The sequence below is a fragment of the Oncorhynchus keta genome, chromosome 15, assembly GCF_023373465.1.
Source record: "Oncorhynchus keta strain PuntledgeMale-10-30-2019 chromosome 15, Oket_V2, whole genome shotgun sequence".
Classification (NCBI taxonomy): Eukaryota; Metazoa; Chordata; class Actinopteri; order Salmoniformes; family Salmonidae; genus Oncorhynchus; species Oncorhynchus keta.
The window spans coordinates 16184899-16208877 of NC_068435.1; the positions used below are offsets into that span (position 1 = coordinate 16184899).

At 42.8% G+C, this 23979-nt stretch overlaps 2 protein-coding genes across 12 annotated transcripts in view; both read left to right on the top strand.

Moving 5' to 3' along the window:
- LOC118372492 (solute carrier family 25 member 36-A) overlaps nucleotides 1–9241 on the top strand; it is a 59687-nt gene extending 50446 nt beyond the window's left edge. For all 3 annotated transcript variants that reach the window (XM_035758413.2, XM_052463495.1, XM_035758414.2), the window contains exons 5-7: nucleotides 3867–3933; nucleotides 4453–4745; nucleotides 5038–9241. In XM_035758413.2, the coding sequence (XP_035614306.2) occupies nucleotides 3867–3933; nucleotides 4453–4745; nucleotides 5038–5231 (554 nt within the window). In that variant the 3' untranslated portion in view covers nucleotides 5232–9241. The remainder of the gene's footprint in view (nucleotides 1–3866; nucleotides 3934–4452; nucleotides 4746–5037) is intronic.
- A 4646-nt stretch (nucleotides 9242–13887) lies between these two features.
- LOC118372495 (SPRY domain-containing SOCS box protein 4-like) overlaps nucleotides 13888–23979 on the top strand; it is a 144864-nt gene continuing 134772 nt past the window's right edge. For 5 of the 9 annotated variants that reach the window (XM_052463493.1, XM_052463492.1, XM_052463487.1 and 2 more), the window contains exon 1: nucleotides 13888–14043. The gene's annotated coding sequence lies outside the window, so the exon portion shown is untranslated. Of the gene's footprint in view, nucleotides 14044–14156; nucleotides 14278–23979 lie in introns of those variants that run through there. The other 4 variants (XM_052463488.1, XM_052463490.1, XM_052463489.1 and 1 more) reach the window with 2 other exon arrangements.

Below are 23979 nucleotides of genomic sequence, written 5' to 3' on the forward strand. Positions count from 1 at the left end.
TTGATGTCACTTGTTAAATCCACTTCAATCAGTGTAGATGAAGGGGAGGAGACAGGTTAAAGAAGGATTTTTAAGCCCCCAGACAATAAAGACATTGATTGTGTATGTGTGCCATTCAGAAGGTGAATGGGCAAGAAAAAAGATTGAAGTGCCTTTGGACGGGGTATGGTGGTAGATGCCAGGCTGCAACACTGCTGGGTTTTTCACGCTCAACAGTTTCCCGTGTGTATCAAGAATGGTCCATCACCAAAGGACATCCAGACAACTTGGAACAACTGTGCAATGCTTTCGACATCTTGTAGAGTCCATGCCCTGGCGAATTGAGGCTGTTCTGAGGGCAAAAGGGGGGAGTGCTCAATATTAGGAAGGTGTTCCTAGTGTTTGGTATACTTGGTGTTGATTCATAATCATGCCCATTTTGCAGTCATTCAACTCCCTGAACCCTCTCTATAGGAGTTCAGGAGTGGAGCTAAGAACTGTTCTCCAGCTGCACATCTAAACCATTTTCCCTAGTAAATGTAACACATGAGTATGAGTTGCCACACATACTCATGCCTTCTCTTGAGTTCAACACAACCACAGTTTGCTCAGGGCCTAGTGCCTGTATAGACTTGCTAGTTCATGTGGTTAATTTACGCTGGATCAGGACCCCATAGTATGCCAAGAGCCTTGAACTACGTTGTGGACTCTGACAACCTTGAGCATAATAAGTGACCCTCTTTGTGCACAGATATCACATCTATCATATATTTTAAGAGGGGCCCCATTCAGCCTAAAGCACACTGCATTATAGCAGATGTCTAGTGCTGTACTGTAATAACACTGGAACTAGGTCACGCCATTGAATTAGTTTAGATATGAAACGGCTGACACTCCAGTAATATGTTTCATTTGGGGGAAAAGTTCTATGTATTTGAGACCTCTGGCCTCCACACAGTCCTTTGTCTAACATAAAAATGGCATTAATGCTTAACTTTTAGAAGTTGTTCAGGCGATCAGAAACCGATGGGTGGGTCTTGTTGAATTGGCGTATCACAACACTGTTTATCAGAGAGAAACAAATTCTCCACTCAGCGATATTCCGTTTAACTTATTCCGCTTTGGTCCTCTTGAATAATTCAAGAAGGCCAGACTCCATTTAGTTTCCTCATGGCAGCCAATGAGGCCTTCAGCTGAGGCTCACACCATGACGTCGTTCATACAATTACATTCTCTTGAGATGTAGGCCTACTCTAGGGCTGAGCTCACCTCATCTGGGAGCTAGCTATTATTATTGTTCAAATTACATTTACTAAATTCATTTGACTAATTTATAGGGTAGAATTTAATCGGGCACACTTAACAAACCTTGTCATTTTATAGACTTGTCTGCTTGACAAGGTTAGCATTTCAACCCTCTGGCATTATTTTACCTTTTATTTAAATTTTATTGTAACTCTTTCAATGTTGATTTTGTCCCCCATTTTATTTGACCCCATCGTTACTGTTTAGAATCAATAAAAGTGACTGTGGTAATGATGCCATTGGTTGACAATGATTGGCACCTGTAGCATCGTTGAAATATATATTTTATTATTGTGTACCACACATGTTTATTTGTTTTGTCCTGCACATAATGAATATACCAGTGGGGTGATGTTCATTTACAACAGATTTGCATGTTTCTTCCCTTACCAAGAACAACATACAGTACCTGACAAAACGTAGGGGAGAGAAACGACACGAGACGGCCTCTTGCATTTTAAAACAGGTGTGGGTCGGGTAAGGTCAAGAGTTTGAAGGTTAGAGTGGGGAGGAAGAGACCCCCCCCACCCCCCCACTAACACGCACACCTTTTCTCCTCCCCCACCTTGGTTGGTTTAAAAAAGGTTGGGTAAAAATGTGGGAGTGGGGGGGATTCTTACATTTATATATAAAAAGGGGGATTTGGGGAGGCTTAGGGGGATCTTACCTGTTTATATCAGATTGGGGGAGATGGGGGTGATACCTGTCATCCTATTTTACCTGTTAAAATAATACAGGGATTGGGTAGGATCGGTAGGTTTCCTCTTCATCTATGTAAATAAAGGGAGTTTGTGGGTGGGTTGGTTGGTTGACTGCTGCCTGTGTGTGACTGTGGTCATTTTAGGGATTTACTGTAGCTTTCACCCCTGCGTGAGGGGGGAGAGCCCCCGCCACCTCAGCCCCCCCATATCTGCAGGCTTCTAGCTGCAGCTGTGAGGCGGAGTAGCTTTGCCCCTACTCTGTGAGTACACGCCATAGACGCTATCTCCTTCTTCTTCTTCAACAGACTTGTCATCCTCTTCATGCAGTTTCCTTAGGACTGTGTCCCTTGATACAGTAGAAGCTCTAGTCGTGCGTACTGTACTGTAGACGTCCCCTGGTTTCTTGTTTAGAGAAGATGCTATGTAGTGATCTAAATGTATGTTGATTTTCAAATGGTCATGTTTTAAATTATGTTCCTGTTTGGAGGTTTAGTATCTTGACCACATCGGTACAGAGCACAAGTGATGTGCAGGATTTACTGTCTGTCTTTTAAAAATGCACACATTATGATCACACTAGAATGACCTGCACCTTACACATTTGTCATATACCTTGTAATGTATATGACATAACACTCCTGTGTGAATTAGCATACTGACTTGTTGCATTGTCAGGAGACTCATTGGTCTCTGTTATAAAAATAAAAAAAATCAAACCCAAATTTAGTACAAGCAACTTATTAATAACACTATTAAACTAGTAAATGTTTTGGTATTCATAAAGTTTCCCCGGGAAATAACATCCGCCTACTTGTCCACTTTGTGATTTTCCCTCTTTGGTCCTCTTGAATCATTCAAGAAGGCCAGACTCCATTTAGTTTCCTCATGGCAGCCAATGAGGCCTTCAGCTGAGGCTCACACCATGACGTCGTTCATACAAGGACTTTCTCTTAAGATGTAGGCCTACTGTAGGGCTGAGCTCACCTCATCTGGGAGCTAGCTACTATTGTTCAAATTACATTTACTAAATTCATTGACTAATTTAAATGGTAGTATTTTATCAGGCACACTTAATCAGAGTGAAGTATAATAATGATTTTCATTGAGGGGGCTGAACAATAGCATAGCACTATGCTATATCATTCTGTAGTGCCTTCCGTGTACATGAGATTCAGGCCCACATTGTTTATTAACACTAAGGAATAGTATTTATAGGCTTTATCTTGGTTATATTTGTTGCAACTTGTAAATATGAAGAATGTGGACTGCATCTTTAAGCTGAGTTTTTGCCTGTACTGTAATAACCTTGAGGAATCTAATCAGTCCATATAATACCATTCCTGTGAGGGACAGTCTGCCCTTAACAAAGGTAATCAAGTTTAAATGTTTTATAATCTCTGGTACCAGAGCACCAGCGATAAAAGGAAACATTTTACAAGATTGCCTGGTTAAATAGAGGTAAATAAACCGCTCGTAAAAGGCCAATAAACACAGCTTAAAGATGTCAACAAAGCTTACACACACTGCTGCCAGTTGAGAAGGAAATGTTTAGAGTGCACCGGGGTTGTATTTCACAAAACGCAGGATCCATAGGTAGGCCAGCAGTCAGTTCAAACTCTTACTTTTCTAGTTCATAAAGCCAGCTGAAGTTGAATGTCGTTGGGTTACTACTGCAAGTATTGAATCTGTAATATCCTTCCCTATATTCAAGTTGATCTTCCTTTATCATCCAGGAAATACAGTTATTAGATGGCTGGCTCACTCATTGGTGGTGCTTTGTGAAATATACACCCCCCCATTGTATATATCTCTGTCCTTGGATAGGCTGAGTCCTTCACACAGTCACTCCCCCTGTCTGAACCTCTGAACTCTTCTTCCCAGGGTTCACTGCTATCACGGTGACCAATCCCATCTGGTTGATCAAGACCCGGTTGCAGCTGGATGCCAGGTAAGCACTGAGGAGGGAGGCTGTATCTAGGCCACATGTTGTAAAAGTATTTGATTCCCCAAAGTCAGAATGCAGCCAATTTTAAATTCCCTAAGCTTTTACGTTAATCCACAGCTGTTTCATATTTTGTTGGTTCTCTAAATACTGTATGTTATGCATTGTCATGCTTATTGTAGCCTAGTGGTTAGAGCGTTGGACTATTAACTGAAAGGTTGCACGATCGAATCCCCGAGCTGACAAATCTGTCGTTCTGCCCCTGAACAAGGCAGTAAACCCACTGTTCACCAGTAGGCCATCATTGTAAATAAGAATTTGTTCTTAACTGACTTGCCTGGTTAAATAGAGGTAAAATAAAATATTGTTTTGATTCATTGTGCTAAGGGAAAAGGGGTTATTCTGAGTACTAGTAGAGCATATTATGTTATTGGATGTTGCGAATCCCTTAATATGTTACTTACTTGCCAAAGGTATTCCGTTTAGCTATAAAGACCCCCCCCCCCAAATGTGTTTTTACCACAGGAACCGTGGCGAGAGGCGCATGAATGCGTTTGAGTGTGTGCGGCGGGTCTACCAGGCGGAGGGCTGGCGGGGCTTCTATCGGGGTATGTCTGCCTCGTATGCCGGCATCTCTGAGACTGTCATCCATTTTGTCATCTATGAGAGCATCAAGCGCAAGCTGATGGAGTCCAGGGCCCAGGCCAGCATGGATCAGGACGAGGACGAGTCGGTGAGGGATGCCTCAGACTTTGTGGGCATGATGCTGGCCGCCGCCACCTCCAAGACCTGTGCCACCTCTCTCGCCTACCCCCACGGTATGCATGTTGTATCACCCTTATGGTTATTGTTTGATATGATATTTGTATCGCCAATGATACATATTTTAAAACTGAATCGGGGTTAATCAGTCTATCCCCCCCCTTCTCTCCACTCCCCCTCCCCTTTCCTCACCTGTCCTCCCCCTTTTCTCTCCTGTCCTCCCCCTTTTCTCTCCTGTCCTCTCCCCCTTTTCTCTCCTGTCCTCTCCCCCTTTTCTCTCCTGTCCTCTCCCCCTTTTCTCTCCTGTCCTCTCCCCCTTTTCTCTCCTGTCCTCTCTTCCCTCTGTAGAGGTGATCCGCACCCGGCTACGAGAGGAGGGCAGCAAGTACCGTTCCTTCTTCCAGACATTACTGACAGTACCTAAGGAGGAGGGCTACCGCGCCCTGTACCGTGGTCTCACCACCCATCTGGTCCGCCAGATCCCCAACACCGCCATCATGATGTCCACCTACGAGATGGTGGTCTACATGCTACAACGCTAGCCCCTCCCCTTCCTGTCTGGAGAGAAAGTAGGAAGTGACTGACTTGGTTGGGCATATTTAAGATGGAGACCAAAGGAAAACTGATATGGACCAGAACCAAGAAGAAAGAACAGGAGCCCCCCTACTCCCCATCCAACAACCTCACACCCTAATCCTACAGGTTGACTCTCAAGGGGGCTCTATGGTCTGGGGACAGAGAGAAACAGTTGGGTCAGTCTTTTTATAGAGCCTGTCAAACAGGAGATGTCTCTGAAGGAAAGACTGATATCATGTTGTGGCCTTTAAAGAGTTTTAAGTTTGTCGCTGTGTCTTTTGTAGAATGAAACCAAACTGCTTTAGCCTGTATCGGAAATTACAATCTGAAAGGGAATGCTTGAAAACAATCGATCAAAAACTGGTGTCATAACACTGAACATTACATAAAATTCTCCAGTAGATGCATTTGATTAAATTAGTGCTTTTTCACTAGGATTTAGCATGTAAGCTAATATTTGAAACAAGCTTAGCATGCTCTGTTTCAGTAACTTGAAACCAAGTTTGGTGGATGGGTATCTTTATTTTCAACTGATTTCCCCCCAGATCACTTTTTCAAGCAAGAATTTTGCTAGGACTGTTTGAGTGGGGAGGGGAAAGCTAGCTACTATTGGAAGAGAGGTTTGGAACTCTTTCTTATTGGTCTATTAACTGATTTCAAAGTTCCATCCCACCTAAACAGGCTGAAATTTCAGGTCTCTTCAAACAGCTCTTACACTAAAAGGGCATTATCATAATTTTTACAACTTCACAATATTCCAACCTCCATTGTGTATAAAACACAGTAAAATCATGCTTTTGACTGCACTGGGCCTTTAAAACCTTGTCACAATAAAGCAAACGCCAACCTAGTGTCTTAATAGGGCGTTGGGCCACAACAAGCAACCAAAACCGCTTCAATGTGCTTTGGCTTTGATTCTGTGTCTGGAACTCTATTGAAGGGATGCGACACCATTCTTTCAGGAGAAATGTCATAATTTGGTGTTTTGTTGATAGTGGTGGAAAATGTGGTCTTGGGCGTCGCTCCATAATCTCCAATAAGTCTTCAATCAGGTTGAGATCTGGTGACTAACCCCTCTATTTTCCTATGAAACTCCTCTTTTAAAGTCCCTGAGAAAAAACTGGGCATTTTTATACATGACCCTAAGCATGATGGGATGTTAATTGCTTAATTAACTCAAAAACCACACCTGTGTGGATGCACCTGCTTTCAATATACTTTCTATCCATCATTTACGCAAGTGTTTTCTTTATTTTGGCAGTTACCTGTATATCAAAAGAAAATAGCAAGCAAACCATACATGCACAACAACGAGTTTGTCTTCAAGCATTCCCCTGAAGGTTCGAGTTTCCCATTATAGTCTGAAGCATTGCATATGGTGCACTGCTCCACAAGACTAGTGATCGCCGATCACAACACATGCCTCACACTTAACCAGTGGTTTTTGTTTTGAAAGCTGACTATCATTTCAGTGTTTTTGTATAACGGTATTGTTTCTCTGATACTAGTCATTGTGAAGGACCTAGTTGTCTCGTGAATGAACTAGACTTCACTACCCTAGAAGGGTACCAACATTTAGCAGGTTAGAGATCTATCTATCGGTGTGATGCCGCTACTTGATGATAATTTAAGTGTTGAAGCCAGGTTGTGTCAATGTTTATTTCATCACTACTCCCAACCTGAGTGTTTGCAAGACTCGGACTGTGACCATAAGTGCGTGCAAGAGAAAGTGTGTGTGTGTGTGTGTGTGTGTGTGTGTTGCTGTGCATTTGACTCCGTTTGTGTATTTTTGTGTGTTTGTGGGGTGAGAGCGAACATCCCTGATATCTGGTAGAGTTCCCTCCACTAAAAGTGAATCATGTATACTGAACAAAAATATAAATGCAACTGATTTTACTGAGTTACAGTTCATATAAGGAAATCAGTCAATTGAAATAAATGTATGAGGCCCTAATCTGTGGATTTCACATGACTGGAAATACAGATATGCATTGGTTGGTCACAGATACCTTATTAAAAGAAGTGGTCTTCGCAATGGGCCTCAGGATCTTGTCATATTATTTCTGTGCATTCAAATGTTCATTGATCAAATGCAATTGTGTTCGTTGACATCAGCAAACGGCTCACCCACACAACGCCATACACGTGGTCTGCGGTTGTGAGGCTGATTGGACGTGCTGCTAAATTCTCTAAAATGACGGAGGTGGTTTATGGTAGAGAAATTAACATTAAATTATCTGGCAACATGTGGGCATTCCTGCAGTCAACATGCCAATTGCACACTCCCTCAAAATCTGAGACATCTGTGGCATTGTGTTTGACAAAACTGCACATGTTAGAGTGGCCTTTTATTGTCCCCAGCAAAAGATGCACCTGTGTAATGATCATGCTGTTTAATCAGCTTCTACATATGCCACAGCTGTCAGGTGGATAGATTCTTTGTGCACAACATTTTAGAGAAATAAGATTTTTAATAATAATAATATATGCCATTTAGCAGACGCTTTTATCCAAAGCGACTTACAGTCATGTGTGCATACATTCTACGTATGGGTGGTCCCGGGAATCGAACCCACTACCCTGGCGTTACAAGCGCCATGCTTTTATTTCACCTAATGAAACATGGGACCAACACTTTACACATTATATTTTTGTTCAGTGTAGATCATTAAGGTTAGGAGCAAGGCTGAGCTACTGTACATTTGTGGTCCATCCCAGCTCCTACACCCGAGCCCTGCCTTACCAATGGCTTCCAACTCAACATTTATGACCTTTTGGGTCTTGTGCTTAACATTCGTGTGTGTGTGTGTGTGTGTGTGTGGGACATTTTAATCTTGCATTATAAGAATAGTGTTACTGTTTATGCAAAAACTGTATTTTGCTCAACAGTTCCCATTGCAGATATTGTACAGTTGAGTACTTAATCTTGCAAAGGATTTTCATTTGTGTGTTGATATAGTACATGTTTATGCATATCAACTATTGTGTATATTTTGCTTAGATCCATGTATTATACTGCAGTTCAGTTGCAAATTATTTGTTTTGTTTGTGTACTATTGTCAAGATATTTTAACCTGTTGCAACATGGTGTGTTGACATTTTTATTTTGTTAATTGTATATTATAATATTGTATTTAATTTGACATGTAAGGCTTGATGCTGAAATATGGTCTTTAATTTTATGGCATTCATAAAATAATTTGATTTGGTGTAAAATACTGAATTTTTTGTTTTGTTTTGACCCCGTTTGCTATCCATAGTAACCTCCATATCTAAGTGTGGAGACTGCTACAACATACTATCAGCTCTTAACATTATAGTCATTTAGTAGACACTCTTATCCAGAGTGATTTTACAGGAGCAATGAGGGTTAAGTGCCTTTGTTCCAAATTCTCAATCTGGCATTTCGATAATAAACAGATGGGGTTCAATCTTACTGAATATTTATATTATTGTAGTGTCAATATGACAAGATTGTTTTGGCATTCAAGTTGCCCTGAAGTAGTTTTAACTGATTCTGGATTCCTGATTTAAATACTTTTCGGCAGTGCAGAGGCTACATGGGATTATGATGCGTATAATTTAGATGGATGTAAATATCCTTCTGTACATGGAAGCGTTCAAACACAGTGTCTTTATCTACAATAGTTGCCCATTTTCTCATGCCAATTTCAACTTGTTTCCTTTCCACTGAAATACTGTATTAAAACCGCAATGTGAATGAACATACTGGAGTCCTTTTCCCACAGACTACAGCGTAGGTGTAATCGTTACTGTCAGTGCCCTGATAGTCAAACTGACTTGAATAACTAGTGTACAAAGGAATATCATTTTCACAAACCAACAACAGTTCCATGAACAATCAACTGTGATGTATTTTGTTGTAGAGCATAGGCTTGCATATAAATTACTGTCCTGTTCTGCTTTCAATTCAAGACTCTGTTGTATTGGAAATAAAACACTATACAGGACATCAGATCTGCAGTATCATGAGCTGTCTTTCTCCACAGAGTCTTGGGTGATGGTGTATACAAAGACAACTGGGATCTCGGGGGGAAAAAATGTAATCATGACATTGGTGATCTTCAGGTCGGAAAGTCAAGAACCCTAGAAAGAGGCCCAAGTTTCTGAGTTGCATGACGGTTCCAAGCGATTTGTTGTATCCATGTTTTTGCCTGAAACATATTTTTCTCAGATGCTTGATGACTCAGTATTTAAAGGAGAAATACGGTAACGAGGTCAAATCTTTCAAAATGTGTAAATAGAATAATGGATTACTAGTGATCTCATTTATTTCAAATGTTTTGTTTTGACTCTGCCATCAGCCTGTATCTGAAATGCCATTCGATCTCACCTGTTTGCTGTTGGTTAACGTGGTCTTTACTTTGCCGCCTATATCATCATCCCTCCTTTTTGTTCAACAGTTGATAAAACCCAAATTGTAACTCAAATTGCTTGCTTGTTAATTTATTTCTATATAAATGGCCTAGAAGCAAAGCAAAGGCCATGTTTGTTCAGGCAATTTTACTATGGACTTTCTTGACTGCTGTTGTGTTGGCTATGTTATGCTGAGCCTGTTTTACACTGTAGGACATTGTACCACACGGTGTCAGCAAAGGCAAAGCCAACGTGACAGTACTGCCTACATCCCATTAAACCATCAACTCCAGTGGCGCTCTGTCGCCATAAAGGAGGTACGTTTCCAACCTGACCGATGGGAAGTGTCATCCAAACAACATGAGGTCCTGAAATTCTATTGATTAGTCGAGTTACAATCTTAGTCTCCTCAAAGCAATACAAAGGCATTGATGTCCTGTTTTTGGTCTTTGTGAGAAAATTTGAAGCACTCACAATTGTGACCATAAGTAACTTTGGTAGTAGACCATGTAGCCAACAATACATCGGAGTAATAACAGTAATTACCTTGCAACGTTGTGGGTTAAATGTATACGTAGGTAGCTTTATAATAAACATGACAGTTACAGAGGCTCTAACATGGACGCTTTCACCAATCTTACCTCGCGAGGTAGGTTAATAGAAAGCGATTCCATAGCCTTTGTCATTAGAGTTGATGGTATGTGAATTATATTGTATAAGATCCCATCAAAAATTGAGTAGCCTACCTATATTCTATACAAAAAAAAAAATCTACAGTCGGATTGTATAATTAATCAGGTCTGAGTGGGTGTGGTATGCTTGGATACAGCCCTTAGCTGTGGTATATTGGCCATATACCACAAACCCCCAGGGTGCCTTATTGCTATTATAAACTGGTTACCAACGTAATTAGAGCAGTAAAAATCTGTTTCTGTACAGCACTTTGAGAGATCAGCTGATGTACGAAGGGCTATATAAATAAATTTGATTTCGATTTGATTTGATTTAAAAATAAATGTTTTGTCATACACGTCGTATACTGTCTATTATAAACTGGGTGGTTCGAGCCCTGAATGCTGATTGGCTGACAGCCGTGGTTATCAGACCGTATACCACAGGTATGACAAAACATGTATTTTTATTGCTCTAATTACATTGGTAACCAGTTTATAATAGCAATAAGTCACATCGGGGGGTTTGTGGTATATGGCCATTATACCACAGCTAAGGGCTGTATCCAGACACTGCTTTGCGTCGTGCATAAGAGCAGCCCTTAGCCATGGTATATTGGCCATATACCACACCCCCTCGTGCCTTATTGCTTAATTATAAACTGGGTGGTTGACAGCCGCGGTATATCAGACCATATACCACGGGTATGACAAAACATTTATTTTTACTGTTGTAATTACATTGGTAACCCGTTTATAATAGCAATAAAGCACCTCAGGGGTTTGTGATATATGGCCAATATACCATGGCTAAGGGCTGTATCCAGGCACTCCGCGTTGCATCGTGCTAAGAACAGCCCTTAGCCATGGTATATTGGCCATATACAGTGGGGAGAACAAGTATTTGATACACTGCCGATTTTGCAGGATTCCATTTATTCTGTTCATCTTCCTTTTGAGTTAGAGAGTCAAAGCAACTCTGGATCTAAACTCATCAAAAAAAGAAACGTCCCCTCACTGTCAACTTCATTTATTTTCAGCAAACTTAACATGTGTAAATATTTGTATGAACATAAGATTCAACAACTGAGACAAAAACTGAAAAATTTCCACAGACATGTGACTAACAGAAATTGAATAATGTGTCCCTGAACAAAGGGGGAGTCAAAATCAAAAGTTACTTTCAGTATCTGATGGCGCCACCAGCTGCATTAAGTACTGCAGTGCATCTCCTCCTCATGGACTGTACCAGATTTGCCAGTTATTGCTGTGAGATGTTACCCTACTCTTCCACCAAGGCACCTGCAAGTTCCCGGACATTTCTTGGGGGAATGGCTCTAGCCCTCACCCTCCGATCCAACAGGTCCCAGAGATGCTCAATGGGATTGAGATCCGGGCTCTTCGCTGGCCATGGCAGAATACTGAAATTCCTGTCTTGCAGGAAATCACGCAGACCGAGCAGTATGGCTGGTGGCATTGTCATGCCAGGATGGGCCTGCAGGAAGTGTACCACATGAGGGAGGATGATGTCTTCCCTGTAACGCACAGCGTTGAGATTGCTCAGTCCAATGATGTTGTGACACACCACCCCAGACCATGACGGACCCTCCACCTCCAAATCGATCCCGCTCCAGATTACAGGCCTCGGTGTTACGCTCATTCCTTCGACGATAAATGCGAATCCAACCATCACGGGTGAGACAAAACCGCAACTCGTCAGTGAAGAGCACTTTTTGCCAGTCCTGTCTAGTCCAGCGATGGTGGGTTTGTGCCCATAGGCGACGTTGTTGCCTGGTGAAGACCTGCCTTTCAACAGGCCTACAAGCCCTCAGTCCAGCCTCTCTCAGCCAATTGCGGACAGTCTGAGCACTGATGGAGGGTTTATGCATTCCTGGTGTAACTCGGGCAGTTGTTGTTGCCATCCTGTACTTGTCCCGCAGGTGTGATGTTCGGATGTACCGATCCTGTGCAGGTGTTGTTACACGTGGTCTGCGGCTACGAGGATGATCAGCTGTCCGTCCTGTCTCCCAGTAGCGCTGTCATAGGCGTCTCACAATTTATTGCCCTGGCCACATCTGCAGTGCTCATGCCTCCTTGCAGCATGCCTAAGGCACGTTCACGCAGATGAGCAGGGACCCTGGGCATCTATCTTTTGGTGTTTTTCAGAGTCAGTAGAAAGACCTCTTTAATTGCCTACCGTGTCTTAACGACCATTCCACAGGTGCATGCTCATTAATTGTTTATGGTTCATTGAACAAGCATGGGAAACAGTGTTTAAGCCCTTTACTATGAAGATCTGTGAAGTTATTTGGATTTGTATAAATGATCTTTGAAAGACAGGGTCTTGAAAAAGTTTAGTTTTTTGCTGTGTTTACAATCACAGGCCTTAAATGACCTCCATGTTGGATGGTATTTCCCAGTTCAAAACATGAATGCACCAAAGTCCTATTCACTTCTTCACAACCTTTAATTACCACCTCTCACTTGGTTATGAAAGCAGCATTAAATATACCACGGCTAAGGGCTGTTCTTTAACACCTCAATCACACCTACGGTGTTTTTGCACAAAATGGTACGGATTAGTGTCCAACAAAAGTTTAACCTTCACGCCTCGATGACCCCGACAGCGTCATTTCATTTTGGTACAGAAGAACATTCCCTTCCAATGGAAAGCTGTGTTTGACCTGCACGGTTAATTGCAGTGCATTCTGTGTCACTAATATGTTGGATTTATCAAATGTATGCATTCAATTGTATGTGTAGACAGCTTGACAGAAATGGTAGCAGAAGGTCAATGTTTACTTTTTGTTGCACACATATCCAGATGATGCTGCATACAATTTTTCCAATGATGCTGTAGGTGTGATCGAGGAGTCACCTTCTGCAACTATTTCTGTCAAGCTGTCTACACATACAATTTGATGCATACATTCAATAAATACAACATATTCACCACACAGAATGCACTGCTACTGACTCTGCAACGCAATGCTGCAAGGCAAATGCAGCGTTGCATTGGAAATGAATGTACTTCTGGTGTACCAAAATGCAATGATGCTGTAGGTGTGAATGAGTCAGTTTGGGTGCATGGATAAAGCCATTACGCCTAGATCACACCGGTAGTATAAGGAGCAAAATGTTATGCAGCATCATCTGGATATGTGTACAACAAAGTTCAACATTCACCTTCTGCTACCATTTCTGTCAAGCTGTCTACGCACAGTTTGATGCATACAGTTAGATAATTCCTAGGTATGCACCACACAGAACAGAAAGCAGTGCAACGCTGTAGGGCAAATGCAGCTTTCCATTGGGAATGAATGTACTTATGGTGTACTAAAATGCAAAAACCTGTCGGTGTGATCAAGGCGTTAGCCGTGGTTGCCTATATTAGCCATATATCACAAACCCCGAGGTGCCTTATTGCCATTATAAACTAGTTAAACATAAATACAACAGTAAACAAGTATTTTTGCGTTATACCCGTGGTAAATTGTTTGATACACACATGAATCAGCATCCAGGAACCAAAAGTACCCGGTTTAGAAACGCCCATTGAAGCGTGAAACGGGCAGACACTAGGACACACAAATAACCTAGCCAATCGCGTCACTCTTGACTTGTGCGTTGTGGTCGATAACCTATCCTCGTTGAAGCGTTGTAGACGAGGTGAATGGATATTCACAATGCATCGACTGCTGGAGCGGTTCTGAAGTTACAATCGAATACGGTGAGTTGCTACGTTTGTTAAAACTGTGTTCATATCAACCGTTTTTTTTGAATGCTTAACAACTTTGCGAGTTTCCTGTGGCGTTGACATTCTACATAATTGTTGATTTGAAGTTGACTTCTCGGCGGTGTTCTAATGTTTACATATAGCTTCAACATAGAAAGTGCGAGCGTCTTGGCTTCAGCGATAAATTCCGTCATTTTAACAAGATTGACTGCATAAACAGCAAAAAACGTAATTATGTGACCAAACTTAGCATCTGCACTGTATTTTAGTGGACATTGTTACAAGTAGTCATTGTGCATAGCGATATGGTTTGTTTAACTTTGCAATGAGTGGTTTTTGTTTGACAAGTAAAATAATCAAGAGTCTCAGCATCACTCTGTTACATGGAATTGGCAATTGTCAAAGCCCTCTGCCCCGGGTTGGGTTCAGAGGCTGGCGCAGCTGGCTGCCAGGCAGTCATTGACCAGGGAGGGTTTAGGCACTGAACAGCTGGGTACTGGGGGGGTCCACAGGGAGGGGACCAGGTGCAACATGTACACTACTTTTTAATTTGACTAAGTGTGTGTGTGTGGTGGGCGGCCAGCATTTTGCAATCCTTTGACTTGGCTGTGCAAGTTTTAAAATGTATTGGTCGCCTTGGTGCACTCAACATCCCCTATTTTTATAGGAGGCTAAAGCCATGATTTGGTCAAACGGTAAAGTATATTATCCTCATGATTAATGTAATGGAAGGGTCTGCCTTCCTTCCTCTGTAGGATAATGTTACCTGTTTTGCTGGGGCCTGCTGCTGTGTTGAGTGAGCCACTCTCTCCCATTTCTGATTATATAACAATGAGTTCTGATTGTTTAACATTTTAAAATCCAATTGCGGGGAAAACACCACTATCCTCTTGTCATGCATGGAGAGGAGCGTCAGCTTTCTGTAGGTATACTTTTTACTTCTCAATTCTCACCTCTATAGCAACTACAGTGCATTTGGAAAGTGTTCAGACCCCTTGACTTTTTCCACATTTTATGTTACAGCCTTATTCTAAAATTGATGTTAAATTATTCCCCTCAATCTACATACAATAATGACAGCAAAAACAGATTTAGACATTTTTGCCAATTTGTTTGAAATAAACTGAAATAGTACATTTACATAAGTATTCAGACCCTTTACTCAGTACTTTGTTGAAACCTTTGGCAGTGATTAGAGCCTCGAGTCTTGGGTATGACGCTACAAGCTTGGCACACCCCATTATTCTCTGCAGATCCTCTCAAGCTTTGTCAGGTTAGATGGGGAGCATCACTGCACAGATATTTTCAGGTTTTTCCAGAAATGTGCGATCTGGTTCAAGTCCGGGCTCTGGCTTGGCCAATCGAGGACATTCGGACACTTGTCTCGAAGCCACTCCTGCGTTGTCATGGCTGTGTGATTAGGGTCGTTGTCGTGTTGGAAGGTGAACTTGGTGCCCCAGCCTGAGGTCCTGTGCATTCTGAAGCAGGTTTTCATCAAGTATCTCTCTGTACTTTGCTCCTTTCATCTTTCCACTGAAAAACATCCCCACAGCATGATGCTGCCACCATGCTTCACCTTAAGGATAGTGCCAGATTTCCTCCAGAGGTGACGCTTGGCATTCAGGCCAAAGATTCAATCTTGGTTTCATCAGACCAGAGAATCTTGTTTCTCTTGGTCTGAGAGTCCTTAGGTGCCTTTTGGCAAACTCCAAGCGGGTTCTCATGTGGCTACCGTCTGGCCACTCTACCATAAAGACCTGATTGGTGGAGTGCTGCAGAGATGGTTGTCCTTCTGGAAGATTCTCCCATCTCAACAGAGGAACTCTGGAGCTCTGTCAGAGTGACCATTGGGTTCTTGGTCACCTCCCTGATCAAGGCCCTTCTCCCTCGATTGCTCAGTTTGGCTGGGCAACCAGCTCTAGGAAGACTCTTGGTGGTTCCAAACTTCTTCCATTTAAGAATGATGGAGGCCACTGTGTTCTTGGGGACCTTCAATACTTGCAGACAGTTTTTTTTTGTACTATTTTCCAGATCTGTGACTCAACATAATCCTGTCTCAGAGCTCTATGGACAATTCCTTTGACCTTCATGACTTGGTTTTTGCTCTGACATGCACTGTCAACTGTGGGACCATATATAGACAGGTGTGTGCCTTTCCAAATCATGTCCAATCAATTGACTTTACCACAGGTGGACTCCAATCAAGTTGTAGAAACATCTCAAGAATGATCAATGGAAACAGGATGCACCTGAGCTCAATTTCGAGTCTCATCAAAGGGTCTGAATACTTATGTAAATAAGGTATTTTTGTTTTTAATACATTTGCAAACATTTCTAATAACCTGTTTTCACTTTGTCATTATGGGGTGTCGATTGAGTAAACAAAAATGTATTTAATTGACTTTATAAGGCTGTAACGTAACAAAATGTGAAAAAAGTCAAGGGGTCTGAATACTTTCCGAAAGCACTGTGCTTTACAAACAAGATATTTGATATGGCTTTGCGAAATGCACATTGGTCATTGCGAGTGCATAGCCTCATTTGACGGTAGGCTGCAATTGAAATTTACATAAAATGTACTATTTGACTTAAAAACCCTGAGTTGATGTCCGCTCCCACACGGACATCTAATTAGCATAATAAAATCCCCATACAAATCTGTATTTTTAAGCTAGAGATGTTTTGTTGTCTTAATCCATTCCATCCGCCGATGATCAAATCAAATTTTATTTGTCACATACACATGGTTAGCAGATGTTAAATGCGAGTGTAGCGAAATGCTTGTGCTTCTAGTTCTGACAATGCAGTGATAACCAACAAGTAATCTAACTAACAATTCCAAAACTACTGTCTTATACACAGTGTAAGGGGATAAGGAACATGTACATAAGGATATATGAATGAGTGATGGTACAGAGCAGCATACAGTAGATGGTATCGAGTACAGTATATACATATGAGATGAGTGTGTAGACAAAGTAAACAAAGTGGCATAGTTAAAGTGGCTAGTGATACATGTGTTACATAAGGATGCAGTCGATGATGTAGAGTACAGTATATACATATGCATATGAGATGAATAATGTAGACTAAGTAACATTATATAAGGTAGCATTGTTTAAAGTGGCTAGTGATATATTTACATAATTTCCCATCAATTCCCATTATTAAAATGGCTGGAGTTGGGTCAGTGTCAATGACAGTGTGTTGGCAGCAGCCACTCAATGTTAGTGGTGGCTGTTTAACAGTCTGATGGCCTTGAGATAGAAGCTGTTTTTCAGTCTCTCGGTCCCCGCTTTGATGCACCTGTACTGACCTCGCCTTCTGGATGATAGCGGGGTGAACAGGCAGTGGTTCGGGTGGTTGATGTCCTTGATGATCTTTATGGCCTTCCTGTAACAACGGGTGGTGTAGGTGTCCTGGAGGGCAGGTAGTTTGCCCCCGGTGATGCGTTGTGCAGTCCTCACTACCCTCTGGAGAGCCTTACGGTTGAGGGCGGAGCAGTTGCCGTACCAGGCGGTGATACAGCCCGCCAGGATGCTCTCGATTGTGCATCTGTAGAAGTTTGTGAGTGCTTTTGGTGACAAGCCAAATTTCTTCAGCCTCCTGAGGTTGAATAGGCGCTGCTGCGCCTTCTTCACGACGCTGTCAGTGTGAGTGGACCAATTCAGTTTGTCTGTGATGTGTATGCCGAGGAACTTAAAACTAGCTACCCTCTCCACTACTGTTCCATCGATGTGGATAGGGGGTGTTCCCTCTGCTGTTTCCTGAAGTCCACAATCATCTCCTTAGTTTTGTTGACGTTGAGTGTGAGGTTATTTTCCTGACACCACACTCCGAGGGCCCTCACCTCCTCCCTGTAGGCCGTCTCGTCGTTGTTGGTAATCAAGCCTACCACTGTTGTGTCGTCCGCAAACTTGATGATTGAGTTGGAGGCGTGCGTGGCCACGCAGTCGTGGGTGAACAGGGAGTACAGGAGAGGGCTCAGAACGCACCCTTGTGGGGCCCCCGTGTTGAGGATCAGCGGGGAGGAGATGTTGTTGCCTACCCTCACCACCTGGGGGCGGCCCGTCAGGAAGTCCAGTACCCAGTTGCACAGGGCGGGGTCGAGACCCAGGGTCTCGAGCTTGATGACGAGCTTGGAGGGTACTATGGTGTTGAATGCCGAGCTGTAGTCGATGAACAGCATTCTGACATAGGTATTCCTCTTGTCCAGGTGGGTTAGGGCAGTGTGCAGTGTGGTTGAGATTGCATCGTCTGTGGACCTATTTGGGCGGTAAGCAAATTGGAGTGGGTCTAGGGTGTCAGGTAGGGTGGAGGTGATATGGTCCTTGACTAGTCTCTCAAAGCACTTCATGATGACGGAAGTGAGTGCTACGGGGCGGTAGTCGTTTAGCTCAGTTACCTTAGCTTTCTTGGGAACAGGAACAATGGTGGCCCTCTTGAAGCATGTGGGAACAGCAGACTGGTATAGGGATTGATTGAATATGTCCGTAAACACACCGGCCAGCTGGTCTGCGCATGCTCTGAGGGCGCGGCTGGGGATGCCGTCTGGGCCTGCAGCCTTGCGAGGGTTAACACGTTTAAATGTCTTACTCACCTCGGCTGCAGTGAAGGAGTGTGCACTTCCACATCTGTGGTGAAAGGTGACAGAGCTAAAGCAGTGTTTGTCAGACCATGCCACATCCAGAAAATCCGTCTTCTCACAAAATCGTCTGCAGCGTCCAAACGGTTTTGCCTACAAACTATTATGACCCCCTATGGAAAGATGTCACTCTCAGTTTTGCTCTATGACCCCCAACAAACATATTGGGACTTGTCTGAAGTTTATACAGCTATTCTGACAACTTCTTTTCGCGGGGGGCTTATCTGTTCTATGTATTGAATATGTTCAATGCATTTGTATGGGCTAATAGCAGTAAGGCCAAATTACATTTGATTTTTTATACTTCAAGGGGTTTTACAATTCAAAAGGAAAATGTCTAAATGATCCTTGGTATGGCCTTAAAACAATTGCATATACAGTGGCAAGAAAAAGTGAGTCCTTTACAATTACCTGGATTTCTGCATAAATTGGTCATCAAATTTGATCTGATCATCTAAGTCACAACAATAGACAAACGGTGTGCTTACACTAATAACACACAAATTATTGTATTTTTCTTGCCTATATTGAATACATCATTTAAATATTCACAGTGTAGGTGGGAAAAAGTATCTGAACCCCTAGGCTAATGACTTCTCCAAAAGCTAATTGTAGTCAGCAAACATGGAATCCAATCAATGAGACGAGATTGGAGCTGCTTTGGCCTATAGCAAACTCACATTTTGAGTTTTTTTTTTAATCACAAGAAGCATTGCCTGATGTGAACCATGCCTTGAACAAAGGGATCTCCAAAGACCTACGATTAAGAATTGTTGACTTGCTGGAAAGGGTTACAAAAGTATCTCTATAAGCCTTGATGTTCATCACTCCACAGTAAGACAAATTGTCTATAAATGGAGAAAGTTCAGCTCTGTTGCTACTCTCCCTAGGAGTGGCCGTCCTGCAAAGATGACAGCATTCTGTGCTGTGCTCTTGCAAAATGAGGTTAAAAAGAATCCTAGAGTCCTAGAGAGACTCTGAAACATGCGAACATCTCTGTTGACGAGTATATGTTACTTAAAACACTAAACAAGAATGGTTTTCATGGGAGGACACCATGGAAGAAGCCACTGCTGTCAAAAAAACCCATTGCTGCATTTTTGAAGTTTGCAAAAGTGCACCTGGATGTTCCACAGCACTACTGGCTAAATATTCTGTGGACAGATGAAACTACAGTTGTGTTGTTTGGAAGGAACACACAACACTGTGTGGAGAAAAAAAGCCACAGCATACCAACATCAACCTCATGGTGGAGGGAGCATCATGGTTTGGGGCTTCCTCAGGGCCTGGATAGCTTGCTATCATCGACAGAAAAAAATATTTCCCAAGTTTATCGAGAAGTTTTGTAGGAGAATGTTAGGCTATCAGTCCGCCAATTTGAAGCTCAACAGAAGTTGGGTGACGCAACCAGACAACCACCCGAAACACAGAAGTAAATTATCAACAGAATGGCTTCAACATAAGAAAATACGCCTTCTGGAGTGGCCCAGTCAGAGTCCTGACCTCAACCTGATTGAGATGCTGTGGCATGACCTCGAGAGCAGTTCACACCAGACATACCAAGAATATTGCTGAACTGAAACAGTTTTGTAAAGAAGATTGGTCAAATTCCTCCTGACCGTTGTGCAGGTCTGATCCGCAACTACAGAAAATGTTTGGTTGAGGTTATTGCTGCCAAAGGAGGGTCAACCAGTTATTAAATCCAAGGATTCACATACTTTTCCCACCCTGCACTGTGAATGTTTACACTGTTCAATAAAGACATGAAAACATATACTTGTTTGTGTTATTAGTTTAAGCAAAATGTGTTTGTCTATTGTTGTGACCTAGATGAAGTTCAGATCAAATTTTATGACCAATTTATGTAGATATCCAGGTATTTCCAAAGGGTTCACATACTTTTTCTTGCCATTGTAGCTTAGTACAGTGGTTCCCAAACGTTTTATAGTCCCGTATCCCTACAAACATTCAACCTCCAGCTGCCTACCCCCTCTAGCACCAGGGTCAGCGCACTCTCAAATGTTGTTTTTTGCCATCATTGTAAGCCTGCTCCACACACACACACACACACACACACACACACACACAATGTTGTATTGGAGTGAGTCTCAGTCTTAAATCATTTTCCACACACAGTCTGTTCCTGTATTTCGTTTTCATGCTAGTGAGGGCCAAGAGTCCACTCTCTCGCATAGGTACGTGGTTGCAAAGGGCATCAAAGTCTTAACAGTGCAATATGCCAAGGCAGGATACTCTGAATGCAGCCCAATCCAGAAATCTGGCAGTGGCTTCTGATTTAAATTCAATTTTCACAGAACCGCTTGTTGCAATTTTGATGAGGCACTCTTGTTCAGATATCTATAAGTGGACTGGAGTCATAGCATGAAAGGGATAACGAATCCAGTTGTTTGGGTCATCCGGTTTGGGAAAGTACCTGTGTAATTGTGCACCCAACTCACTCAGGTGCTTTGCTATGTCACATTTGACATTTGTCCGTAAGCTTGAATTCATTTGCACACAAATCATACAATGTTGGAAAGACCTGTGGGTTGTCCTTGTTAATGCAGACAGAGAAGAGCGCCAACTTCTTATTAATAGCTTCAATTTTATCCCGCACATTGAATATAGTTGCAGAGTCTCTGTAATCCTAGATTCAGATCATTCAGGCGAGGGGGGGGAAAAAACATCACCCAGATAGGCCAGTCCTGTGAGAAACTCATCATCAGTCAAGTGGTCAGACAAGTGGAAATAATGGCCAGTCAAGAACTTTTAAGATTGTCTCTAAATTCCCCAAAATATGTCAATACTTTGCCCCTTGATAACCAAGCGCACTTCTGTATGTTGTAAAAGTCTTACATGGTTGCTGCCCATATCATTGCATAGTGTAGAAAATACACGAGAGTTCAGGGGCCATGCTTTAAAAAAGTTAACCATTTTCACTGTAGTGTCAAATGTCAGGGCTTAGTCTGTAGAGGGTTATTAATACATGGCTACTAGCAGTGGCTATTATCTTTGGAGTTTGATCTAGGTAATGGGTTTTGAGTTTCCACTTAGGCCAACTCGGGTGATGAATTAGCCCCAAATAAATTTGCCTATGATATTAGATCACATAAAGATGTAGTCAAATTCATCTCTATTTAACCAACAATATATAATTCTGGAGACTTATTTTAACAGTAAAATATAACAACAATAGCATAATTGTCTACCCACAATGCATTTCAATCACTGGAATTAAAATTAAAATAGTTAACAACATAAGATGATGAAATAAAGTATTTATTCAATACCATCTCAGTATATTATACTTTTTAATAAAGCACTGAGAATGATACTCATATTTTCTATTGCGTGACAGCAGATTATATATATTTTTGGGGTGCGACCAAATCATGGGCTGGTGCCACAAACTGAAACTTAGTGCCACCAGTGGGAAAATGTTAGTCTGGAACACTGTGTGGGTCCTCATACCGTCATGGCCACCTAATCATCCCCAGCTTCCAACTGGCTCATTCATCCCCCCTCTCCCCTGTAACTATTCCACAGGTCATTGCTGTAAATGAGAATGTGTTCTCAGTCAACTTACCTGGTAAAATAAGGATACAAATGTTTTTTTGTTCGGGATGATTGATGCCATGTCAAGGGTATTGGAGAGGAGCGGCACGAATGACGGATAGGAAGAGGGAGGAAGAGGGATATGGTGACATGGAGTCATTTATCTGTGTGCTGGATCTGCCCAGCCAGTCACTACGTGAGACCAGAGGCACCTCAGGACAGTCTGTCTGTTTTAGCAGCGCACTCTCTCTCTCTCTCTCTCTTCTGTGCCTTCATCTCTCATTCTCTCTTCCATCTCTTATTCTCTGTCTGACTTTCTCTGTGGTGTTTTTAAACACATGAGCATGTCTCATTAAAAAAAGAAAGTCAGACTGAGATTGACTTTGTTTCTCCTGTCTTTCTCTCTTCTTTCATTTTGTCTGCCTCATTTACTGTCTTAAACCCTTGCAGCGCTCTCCCTGCCCCAACCACCCCCGCGGCGCTCTCCCTGCCCCAACCACCCCCGCGGCGCTCTCCCTGCCCCAACCACCCCCGCGGCGCTCTCCCTGCCCCAACCACCCCCGCGGCGCTCTCCCTGCCCCAACCACCCCCGCGGCGCTCTCCCTGCCCCAACCACCCCCGCGGCGCTCTCCCTGCCCCAACCACCCCCGCGGCGCTCTCCCTGCCCCAACCACCCCCGCGGCGCTCTCCCTGCACCAACCACCCCTGCGGCGCTCTCCCTGCACCAACCACCCCGCGCCCCGCTCTCCCTGCCCCAACCACCCCTCTCCTGCCCCAACCACCCCGGCGCTCTCCCTGCCCCAACCACCCCCGCGGCGCTCTCCCTGCCCCAACCACCCCGCGGCGCAACCACCCCCGCGGCGCTCTCCCTGCACCAACCACCCCAGCGGCGCTCTCCCTGTTCCAACCACCCCTGCGGCGCTCTCTTTGTTTTCATCACTGTCCTTCCTCTCAGCCAATCTATCATACCACAACTTTCTTTCTTGTTCTTTCCTCCCATCCACCCTCTTTGTCTTTGCCACCATATCGGTGCACAACTATATTTCCTCCCTCCATCTCATTCTCATGCTATCCAACTCACTTCCCTGTAGCATATATTCTCTTTTTTACTTCATTAATTTGTCTTGTCATCTCTTTGCATTTTCTTCCCTCTTTCATGCTCTCTCAATCTCAGATTGTCTCCCTCTTATCCACACTCTCTCTTATTTCTGTCTATCACAGCTAAAGTTATGAGAATGTATTAAGGAGAGATGTTTATTGTGAAGTGAAACGTCTAGGAGCAACAGCGGCTCAACTGCAAAGTGGTAGGCCACACAAGTTTACAGAACGGAATGCCGAGTGCTGAAGCACGTATCGCATACACATCTGTCCTCAGTTGCAACACTAATTTATTCTCATACACAGAGAATTAAAAAATGATTTAGCGACGTCAGTTCTCGTTTGCATTTCGATGACTGAGACGACCCCCACCTCAAGCTACTCTTAAAAAAACAGTATGTCTACCACAGCAATCTGCAGCGATACACCATCCCATCTGGTTTGGGCTTTTTTTATTTATTTATTTCACCTTTATTTAACCAGGTAGGCAAGTTGAGAACAAGTTCTCATTTACAATTGCGACCTGGCCAAGATAAAGCAAAGCAGTTCGACAGATACAACGACACAGAGTTACACATGTAGTAAAACAAATATACAGTTAATAATACAGTATAAACAAGTCTATATACAAT